The sequence below is a fragment of the Diuraphis noxia genome, unplaced genomic scaffold (genome assembly GCF_037042655.1).
Source record: "Diuraphis noxia isolate RWA-SAM2 unplaced genomic scaffold, SU_Dnox_SAM2 contig0006, whole genome shotgun sequence".
NCBI lineage: Eukaryota > Metazoa > Arthropoda > Insecta > Hemiptera > Aphididae > Diuraphis > Diuraphis noxia.
This window is the reverse complement of record NW_028301716.1, coordinates 7382774-7394945: the sequence shown is the minus strand read 5'-3', so window position 1 is coordinate 7394945 and position 12172 is coordinate 7382774. Positions and strand designations below refer to the sequence as shown.

The 12172-nt window shown below is 24.0% G+C and overlaps 1 protein-coding gene and 1 pseudogene across 1 annotated transcript; both read right to left on the bottom strand.

Moving 5' to 3' along the window:
* Positions 1-4292: 4292 nt before the first annotated feature.
* Positions 4293-10579, bottom strand: LOC149054710 (uncharacterized). Its single transcript, XM_089230198.1, has 8 exons — positions 10489-10579; positions 7744-7966; positions 7530-7673; positions 7351-7431; positions 6538-6651; positions 4846-5126; positions 4618-4777; positions 4293-4423 (listed from the first exon to the last, which is right to left on the bottom strand). The coding sequence occupies exons 2-8, from the start codon at positions 7940-7942 to the stop codon at positions 4293-4295; spliced, it is 1110 nt and encodes a 369-aa protein (XP_089086324.1). The 5' UTR covers positions 7943-7966; positions 10489-10579.
* LOC149054711 (uncharacterized) lies at positions 8189-10328 on the bottom strand (annotated as a pseudogene).
* Positions 10580-12172: the final 1593 nt, after the last annotated feature.

Here is a 12172-nt window from a genome sequence, read left to right as displayed (position 1 = left end):
AGATGTAAAATAATGTGAACTTAACGTTAAAAATATAAATAGTATGATTAGTTTAATAGAAATGACTTAAGACGATATTTAGCGGATTCATCACCTGTATTTCAAAATTTTTTTACGACCTTTTATATTCACCCAAATGTATTGTAAAGACATGTTTTAGATGTAAAATTATGTGAACTTAACGATAAAAATATAAAAAGTATGATTAGTTCAATACAAATGACTGTAAACGATATTTAGCGGAATTATCACCATTTTTTACCCAATTTTTTCCCAAATTTTTTTTCTATTTTTTGTATTCACCCAAATGTATTGTAAATACGTGTTTTAGATGTAAAATAATGTGAACTTAACGTTAAAAATATAAAAAGTATGATTAGTTTAATAGAAATGACTTAAGACGATATTTAGCGGATTCATCACCTGTATTTCAAAATTTTTTTACGACCTTTTATATTCACCCAAATGTATTATAAAGACGTGTTTTAGATGTAAAATTTTGTGAACGTAACGATAAAAATATAAAAAGTATGATTAGTTCAATACAAATGACTTTAAACGATATTTAGCGGAATTATCACCATTTTTTACCCAATTTTTTCCCAAATTTTTTTTCTATTTTTTTATTCACCCAAATGTATTGTAAATACGTGTTTTAGATGTAAAATAATGTGAACTTAACGTTAAAAATATAAAAAGTATGATTAGTTTAATAGAAATGACTTAAGACGATATTTAGCGGATTCATCACCTGTATTTCAAAATTTTTTTACGACCTTTTATATTCACCCAAATGTATTGTAAAGACGTGTTTTAGATGTAAAATTATGTGAACTTAACGATAAAAATATAAAAAGGTATGATTAGTTCAATACAAATGACTTTAAACGATATTTAGCGGAATTATCACCATTTTTTACCAAATTTTTTTTCTATTTATTGTATTCACCCAAATGTATTGTAAACACGTGTTTTAGATGTAAAATAATGTGAACTTAACGTTAAAAATATAAATAGTATGATTAGTTTAATAGAAATGACTTAGGACGATATTTAGCGGATTCATCACCTGTATTTCAAAATTTTTTTTACGACCTTTTATATTCACCCAAATGTATTATAAAGACGTGTTTTAGATGTAAAATTATGTGAACGTAACGATAAAAATATAAAAAGTATGATTAGTTCAATACAAATGACTTCAAACGATATTTAGCGGAATTATCTCCATTTTTTACCCAATTTTTTCCCAAATTTTTTTTCTATTTTTTGTATTCACCCAAATGTATTGTAAATGCGTGTTTTAGATGTAAAATAATGTGAACTTAACGTTAAAACTATAAAAAGTATGATTAGTTCAATACAAATGACTTTAATCGATATTTAGCGAAATTATCACCATTTTTTACCAAATTTTTTCCCAAATTTTTTTTCTATTTATTGTATTCACCCAAATGTATTGTAAACACGTGTTTTAGATGTAAAATAATGTGAACTTAACGTTAAAAATATAAATAGTATGATTAGTTTAATAGAAATGACTTAAGACGATATTTAGCGGATTCATCACCTGTATTTCAAAATTTTTTTACGACCTTTTATATTCACCCAAATGTATTGTAAAGACATGTTTTAGATGTAAAATTATGTGAACTTAACGATAAAAATATAAAAAGTATGATTAGTTCAATACAAATGACTGTAAACGATATTTAGCGGAATTATCACCATTTTTTACCCAATTTTTTCCCAAATTTTTTTTCTATTTTTTGTATTCACCCAAATGTATTGTAAATACGTGTTTTAGATGTAAAATAATGTGAACTTAACGTTAAAAATATAAAAAGTATGATTAGTTTAATAGAAATGACTTAAGACGATATTTAGCGGATTCATCACCTGTATTTCAAAATTTTTTTACGACCTTTTATATTCACCCAAATGTATTGTAAAGACGTGTATTAGATGTAAAATAATGTGAATTTAACGTTAAAAATATAAAAAGTATGATTAGTTTAATAGAAATGACTTAGGACGATATTTAGCGGATTCATCACCTGTATTTCAAAATTTTTTTACGACCTTTTATATTCACCCAAATGTATTGTAAAGACGTGTTTTAGATGTAAAATTATGTGAACTTAACGATAAAAATATAAAAAGGTATGATTAGTTCAATACAAATGACTTTAAACGATATTTAGCGGAATTATCACCATTTTTTACCAAATTTTTTCCCAAATTTTTTTTCTATTTTTTGTATTCACCCAAATGTATTGTAAATACGTGTTTTAGATGTAAAATAATGTGAACTTAACGATAAAAAATATAAAAAGTATGATTAGTTCAATACAAATGACTTTAAACGATATTTAGCGGAATTATCACCATTTTTTACCAAATTTTTTTTCTATTTATTGTATTCACCCAAATGTATTGTAAACACGTGTTTTAGATGTAAAATAATGTGAACTTAACGTTAAAAATATAAATAGTATGATTAGTTTAATAGAAATGACTTAAGACGATATTTAGCGGATTCATCACCTGTATTTCAAAATTTTTTTACGACCTTTTATATTCACCCAAATGTATTGTAAAGACATGTTTTAGATGTAAAATTATGTGAACTTAACGATAAAAATATAAAAAGTATGATTAGTTCAATACAAATGACTGTAAACGATATTTAGCGGAATTATCACCATTTTTTACCCAATTTTTTCCCAAATTTTTTTTCTATTTTTTGTATTCACCCAAATGTATTGTAAATACGTGTTTTAGATGTAAAATAATGTGAACTTAACGTTAAAAATATAAAAAGTATGATTAGTTTAATAGAAATGACTTAAGACGATATTTAGCGGATTCATCACCTGTATTTCAAAATTTTTTTACGACCTTTTATATTCACCCAAATGTATTATAAAGACGTGTTTTAGATGTAAAATTTTGTGAACGTAACGATAAAAATATAAAAAGTATGATTAGTTCAATACAAATGACTTTAAACGATATTTAGCGGAATTATCACCATTTTTTACCCAATTTTTTCCCAAATTTTTTTTCTATTTTTTTATTCACCCAAATGTATTGTAAATACGTGTTTTAGATGTAAAATAATGTGAACTTAACGTTAAAAATATAAAAAGTATGATTAGTTTAATAGAAATGACTTAAGACGATATTTAGCGGATTCATCACCTGTATTTCAAAATTTTTTTACGACCTTTTATATTCACCCAAATGTATTGTAAAGACGTGTTTTAGATGTAAAATTATGTGAACTTAACGATAAAAATATAAAAAGGTATGATTAGTTCAATACAAATGACTTTAAACGATATTTAGCGGAATTATCACCTCCCACACAGCATACAAATATTTATTTAATGATTATTCAATGTTTAAAAAAAAATTGATATATTGGTTAAATGTTTGATTTCCATTGGTTATACATTTTTTAATATTAATTAAATTATAATAAATATTGTTTGAACCCTTTTGCATTTCGCAATTAATATTTAAAACATACATTAAATAAATATTTTACATTAACGTTTATTTAATATAAGAATTTTAAATTTATTTAATGTTTAATTTCTATTGTTTATGGATTGTAAAATATTTAAAAATACAGAGTAAATATTGTTTGAACTCTTTTGCAATTAATAATTAGTATTAAAATTAAATATTAAATAAATATCAGATACCAAAGTTTAATAAATATTTCATTTTCATTAACAAAAATATTAAAATATATTATAAGGATGTATGTAATAATAGGTAAGGAAACAAAAAATAATATAATAAAACTGTAGTATAAAATATAATTAAGGTACATAACCTAATGAGACTTATACAATATATAATATATAAATACAAATATATATTATAAGAATGATAATAATGTATAACATTACAATTTTTTTTTTTTTAAACAAAATAATAAAACTGTAGCATAAAATATATTATAATAAAGGTACATATCTTGAGTCTTATATGATGTATGTAAATATTATCAGAAAAATAATGATAAAACTAAAAATATTTAATTTTTTTTCAAACAAAAAATAAAATAGTATAATAAAAACTGGGTGTTATTATAATAAAATATATTATAAAGGTACATAACTTATTAATTAGTTGTATATGATGTTTATGTAAAAAAAATATATTATAATAAAATATAAATTAAAATAATAAAATTGGGGTAAAAGTTAACTATCAAGGTAGGTACATAACCTGATAATAAGTTATATGTACAAACAAATTAATAATAAATTAATAAATTAATCCTTTATTATTATTTTAGCATCTAGTCTTTTAAGATTAAATGGTGCTTGTGCAAGAATGTATTTAATGATTTCTTCAATTTCATTCTGTGAGATACATTTGAATTTTTTATGTTGTTTTAGAGTATCTAAAATAATAGTAAGTAATGAATAGATTTATGTATAAATATAATATTAAAAAATACATTGAAATTTCATTAGTTATCATTAAGAAGATTGATTGTGATTATAATAATGGAAAAAGATTCAAGATGTAAAATATTGGTAACAATTTAATATAATAATAAAAAGTTTGTAAATATATACTTTTAAACCATCTTACCAAAAATAACAGAACATATTGCTAATGTTGAAAATTTCTTTTTTCCCTTTTTGCCAGTAAACGAATAGTTTTTAAGTAGTTCATCATTAAACAGTTTATACATCATCCTTTTAACCATGGCTTTTACATGTTTTCCGCCAATGTAGGATAACTCATTGATCTAAGCATAGGAAAAATATATTTATAGCTAATTTTACATTAGTTTAAAATAACATTACATTTTATTACCAAATTAGATCTGAATACACTGTCTCCAGAAATTTTATCTTCAAATATATTAAGATCTATTTCATTATTTAATGGTATAGTACAATCAGACATATCATTCAACAAGCTAAAAGGCTTATTACTGCTATTATTAATATGGATATTACTATCTGATTGTGTTTCTAAAACTTCTAGTCTTTGGCTCAATTCAATTTGATTATTAACGACACGTCTTAGTTCATGTTTAATAAATGTTAGTGTATGAAGAACTTCTTTTTGAAAGTTGTTACTTACAAATGTACCTAATCAAAATAATAATATATCATCATCAGTTAATTAAAATATAAATAACATGCGTTATAAAAAAATTAAATAACATTACAAATATTTTCAAAAATAAATAAAATTGTAGCAATTAATATGTTGGTACTTTTAAATAAGTACACAATAAAGACCCATTCACTTTTGGAATATTCGGTAGTTATAGAAAAAAATGTAAGTATTGAATAATGTTATAATAGCAAAGCTGCAAGTATACGAATACAAGTTTTAAATTTCATGATATAGAGTACTATATTTTAAACAGGTACTTAATCTTAAATATTATGATGCAATTTTGTTGATATTAAATATATTATTTAATATTTGTACAGGAATGTTTATGCATTAATAACTACTAACAAAACATAATTAAAAAGTAAATCTATATACATTATGTATAACATGCATTATATAACAAGTTACTTTAAAAAAATACTATTTACAATAATAGTCTAATTTTATATTTTTAACTTTTAAATATTTAACTAAATAAAAGTATAACAACAACTGTTTTATACAGGGATCAAGTATTATTTAAATTTTAAATACATTTTTAAAACTAGTATTAGAGCAGTATTTTTCAAATGTATAATAGTAATACTTTAGATAAGTACATAAATGATAATACCTAAGGTATGTATTAGTCTACAGAAGAGTATAAATTTAAATATTAAATATCAAATATATATACTATTACCAGTCAATTCAGTTGGTGTACTACTGAAAACTTCAGACATTTTAGGAGATTCAGGAGTCTTATTAACATAACTTAGTTTAGAACTGTTGTTGCCTGAAAATAAGTCACAATATATCATTTATTAAATGTAAATCCAACAACCGGGGTGATAATTTTAGTTAACCAAAAGCAATATAATATAATTTTTCAAAATGTTTATAGTTATCAAATATGTTTGTCTTTATAGTATATTTTATAATATTATATTTCTTATTTGTTGCAGTAAATTATATATGTATAATTATTATTTAAGTTGATCAAGTTTAAAAAAAAAAAAATGTTTTTTTAAAGTTTGAAATAAGTTTGTTACAATAAGTACAAAGTATAGGACCATATATATATATATATATATATATAATAGTAATATGGTAGCTTGTAGGTAAATATTAAAAATTTTTGAATATTATTTACCTGATTGAATTTCTGTTGGGTTTGACATTGAGTTTGGTGTAGTAGTAACTACAGTTGTGTTTGCTAAGTATCTAGCTGATGTGTTTACAGCTGCTTTATCTTCATACTCGTCAGGTTTATTTATAATAACACTTGTATCTAATAAAAAATATTAAACATTTTATAATTAGTTTATTACAAAATAAGTCACTATATGCATATATTATGACCTATGCAGTATATTTTAGAATTTTATCAAAACTTGCCTTTTTCTTCACAATTAGTAATTGGCTGTGATTCTTCATAACACAATTTTTTTACAATTAATCTGTTCTTAGGAGCTCCAATATGTGCAGTTTTTGAAACTGATTGATTAAATACTTGAAAAAAAAAATGTGAGATTATATAAATACAATATTAATATAAGAATAAATTTCACAAGTTATTACTTACACTGAATATGTTACAATATTAAACTTTAAAACTAAGAAATTTAAACCTCTGTAATAATAACCAATAAACCTTTACATTAACTATATTATACTAATCTATTTCGTCTTGAAAACCAAACATTTACACTGACTGAAAATCATAACATTTTTATGCGCTTCTTAAATAATTCTTCCTTTTTATTCTTTCTGTACACAGCATCATATTAATAATTACAAATTCTAAATAGTGCAAAAAATGTATTAATTTTACTATGGGTTTTGTTTATTTATATATTACAACCATCTTTTGTCTTTTAAGGCAGCAAAAATGTTTTGATTTTCTACTTTAGCATTTTTTCTGGTAGGAAAGTGGTTCTAGATGAAACTTTGGGGCGGGTCGTAAGTAAAAAATGCCCAGTATTTTTTAAAAGCATTGAGTAACCCAATGTAGTAAAAAATGTATACAATTTCCAATATAATGTCTATTTTATCTTAATGACTTCACACTCACACAATTATTCAAGATAAATATTATTTCATTATAAATAGCCACTAAGATGTATTCAATACTAAATTTAAAATAAGTCACAAAAAAAAAAAAATATCACTTATGTTTTGACATAAAAGTTATTTATATTATGAACTTACTTTTTGACTTTTTTGGTGAAGGCGACCAACCAGGAACTTTTGATTTATAAACATTTATGTTTGAAATATCACTATCAAATTCTAAATTAAACAATGTGAATAAAAAAAAAATTAGTTAAAAACTGATATCTATTTTTAATACAATTAAATACTAAGTAAAAAATGACAACAAAATTAACCTGAAAAATCAGGACAGTCAGAATAAAAGATATCTGATTTTTTTGATTTTAATTTTCTTTTAGACTTATTGTCGTAATCGTCATCTGACACGTCTGTTTGAATAGTTGCTTTTTCTGCCATCTTTCTAGCTTGTAGTATTGATGCTGTTATATAAATTCCAAATATAAATAGAAAGTAAGAAATATAAATTAAAAATTATAACTTTAATTTTACCAATATTAGATTTTAAAATTCTTGATTTAAAATAATCAAATTCACATTCATTGGGTATACTTTTACGTTCAATCAATTTTGAAGCTTGGTTTATATTTTTGGGCCATGCACAGTAAGTCCCATCTTTGTTAATCCAAAAGCTAGGTACAGCTTCTACGGAATCATCGTCATAAAAATGAACAACAGAATAACTTGTCATGGTTTTATATTTTACGTAATTTACCTATATAAAAAATGCATATATTTACACAGGTCACATAATAGTTTTTTTAAATATGTATATATATATATTTATTAGGTATACCTATAAGTAAATAATTACATATTACATTAACATTTTTAAAAGAAATATAGTAATTAATAATTACAGAAATAATTATCTAATAAATATCTAAATAAATAAAGTGAAATTAAAATTTAAATAATCACATAAATGAGGTCAATATTAAACATCATAAGTATGTAAAATAGGATATGCAATCTGTTTATTATTATCACTATCCATAAGCAACATATACTTTGAAAAGTGTGTGGACTCTATATCAATAGCAGTGAAATTTTCTGACAATTCATCAACTATTGCAATACCTAATATTAAACTGTTAATAGGTTTTTCAAAATAACATACATTTTTGTTAAATTTCTTAGCTAAAACAACATTTTTACTGCTATTGGTATCATAACAAATATTTATAACTTTAAAAATGCTTAGTTCTTTATTATCTTCAAAGCCTATGTAACAATCACTCTCAGATTTAATATTTATTTTCATATCATTTTTAATAAATGTTTGAAATTGAGGTGCAGTAAAGTGTTCAAGTAATGGCCCATTACTATGTAATTTTTTGTATACTATTTTGCCATTTATATTATCATTTGATTTAGATTCACTAAAGGTTATAAACTCTTGATAACGGTTGATTACTTGTTCCAAAGGTTTCTCATGTTTCCTAACCATTTTTTTTAAAAACTTCATGTAATTTTCAAAAGGAAAACATGAGCACTTATCTAGGGAACCAAATTTTTTATAGTCATCAATTATATGTATCAGTCCATGGATATTTTGTGATACAAATTGTTCTCCGTACAGCTCCTCAAATTTTTCAACAAAAATGTATTAATAATTTTTCACTAAAATTAATCATTTTTTCAGGAATATTGGGAGATAAAAGAATTCTAAAAGCTACATGGAGGCAAATAAAATGAATATAGCACTCATTTAAAAGAATTCCTTTTAAGACTATTGGTCCAGTATACAGTAAAAATGATCTAAACTCAGTTGCTTTCCATCTTAGTACTTCATTTAATCCCCTAGGCTTTCTAGAAAAATCGCAGGCCATATTTGGTTTAATAGATAAGAGGCGATTAGTAATTATATTTACATTATGGCTTTGTATACGGACAAGTACTGGAGCTTTTTTTAATATACCCAGCCATAATAAAATTACCTTTTTTACAACACCTAGGCATACTAAATGCATGTAGTCAATACTGAAATCATCTACCATATTTAAGTAGGGAATTTGAGTTAAATTTGAAACTGTATCACCAATATGATGCTCATCATCAGCCCGGTTAATAAAATCTAAATGAGTTCGTTTGGGGAAATTTGTTCCTAAAAAACTCGTTGTGTTATTTACACGAACACCATCAATAGTGCATCTTGGACAAGAATAGTATCCAACATGTCCTTTAGTACATAAAATAAAGCTTTTAGCTGGTGTATCACAGCAAAATGTATCGACTTTTACAATTTTTTTTCCGAAATCAGTATCCATACCATAATCAGCTAAATATTTAAGTTCATCAACCAAATCATTTAAAAATGAATTACTACTTGATGGCTTTTCTTTCCCCCAATAAAGACCAATCAAAAACACATTTGGTTTAATTGAAAAGTCACGAGCATAACCAAGAATAGGCCAGAAACTGCTGGAAGAGCTTTTTGTAAGTGGTAATCCATCAACACCAATAACCAATTTAATTATGTTATCATTTACATATGAAAAATTACAATGGGTTTTTAAGCCATTACCAATACCAAAATGGTAATAATATCCTGGATGAATAACTTTAATTTTATTTTGCTCATTAGATTTATTGGTCTTTAATACAGTCCTAGCATCTACTGGAAAATGATTAAAACAGCTATGAGTCTTTAAAATCTTTAATAATGCTGAGAATGCAGATAAAGTAATATTATTTTCAATTGTCCAATGCGCTAATAATTTAAGAATGGAATCATCATTATTAAAAATATTATTTCCATTTGACACACATTCATCATAGTCAGAATCTGAGCTAAAATATTCAAATTCTAGTTTGTCTACACTATTATCATCAAAATCAATATTTGAAACTGTGCCCCCTGATGTACTATTCACATTTACACTACTGATAAATGATGATGAATGATGTTGACTTTCGGTAAACAAATTAGTAGTATAATTAATCTGGGATGTACTCGGAGATGTACTTGTTGGTGGTAAAAAATGTTCTTGATTTTCAATAATAAAATCAACTGTTTCAACCTCTTCCAAATATCTTCTACGCTTAGTAGATTTACTAATTGGGAGTCGAGGCATATTAAATAAAATAAATAATTAACTTTAAAATGTTAAATACACTAGTAGAGCTGTTATTCAAATTAAAATCAGCAGCTAATGAAAAATATAACAACAGCTAGTAATAACACTTAACGACCACTTAATTACAATAGCTTTCAAATAAATGTATGATACTTACTTCGCATACAATGTGCTGCCAGCTGCCATGTGCAATGTATAACCATTAACCGCAGAATACAGCAACTTTAGATTTTAGAAACGTTAAAACACTATCAAAACATTCAATACTATTAATACCAGGATCAATAAATATTAGTTCACAGCAGTGTAAGTGTAATAAATATTAATATAACAGCCACAATGATGATGACTAGCCGAATGCCGAATGCCAAATACGCGTACGCCGAATGGCAAACTCGAATACTCGATAGTTGATACTTTAATAGTCACTTTAGTCAGTGTAATACTATAATTATTATCGAAATATCGTTACCGATGACCGATGTGCGATAACGATTAACGGATAACCGTATAATCGGGATGCGGTTCGCGGGGTGATCTCCGGACGCAATTATATTTTATAGTTGGTGCAATATGGTTTTCCCGTATTTAAGAAAGTTATAAATACACGTAAGCTGCTTATTTATACTAATCAATATTACATATATTACATAGTGTGCGTGTGCGTGTGTGTTACTGTGTTAGGGGGAATACACGTGTCAGGATTTGTATATATAATATAGCTAGTATAATGTATAATAATAATTATATATATATATATATAATGCACACATTTATATTAATCAATTTCGCTTCAATATTAATTAAGAATATTTAATGTAAATTAATTTTAAGCATAATTAAACCAAAATTTTTGATTGAATGTAAATTATTTAATTTTAAATGAACAAAAAATTAAAATTGAATATTTATTATAAATATTGAGTTAGTGTTTAATTTTCAATCTTTAATAATGATTAATCTTAGTAAGTTAAATGGATATTAAATATTAAAATTTATACAATTGCAAATGTATGTTAACATTTAAATATTTTTTCTTCAATATTAACTAATTGTTGTTCATTATTTTAATTATAATATACAAAATTAAATAACTATTCAATGTTGAATAATGTTTTAATTTTAAATATTTAAATTCCAATTAAAGTTAAACATTGATACAATAGTTATGATTGACAAATGTTGTGTGGGCTGTATTTCAAAATTTTTTTACGACCTTTTATATTCACCCAAATGTATTGTAAATGCGTGTTTTAGATGTAAAATAATGTGAACTTAACGTTAAAAATATAAAAAGTATGATTAGTTCAATACAAATGACTTTAATCGATATTTAGCGAAATTATCACCATTTTTTACCAAATTTTTTCCCAAATTTTTTTTCTATTTATTGTATTCACCCAAATGTATTGTAAACACGTGTTTTAGATGTAAAATAATGTGAACTTAACGTTAAAAATATAAAAAGTATGATTAGTTTAATAGAAATGACTTAGGACGATATTTAGCGGATTCATCACCTGTATTTCAAAATTTTTTTACGACCTTTTATATTCACCCAAATGTATTGTAAATGCGTGTTTTAGATGTAAAATAATGTGAACTTAACGTTAAAAATATAAAAAGTATGATTAGTTCAATACAAATGACTTTAATCGATATTTAGCGAAATTATCACCATTTTTTACCAAATTTTTTCCCAAATTTTTTTTCTATTTATTGTATTCACCCAAATGTATTGTAAACACGTGTTTTAGATGTAAAATAATGTGAACTTAACGTTAAAAATATAAAAAGTATGATTAGTTCAATACAAATGACTTTAATCGATATTTAGCGAA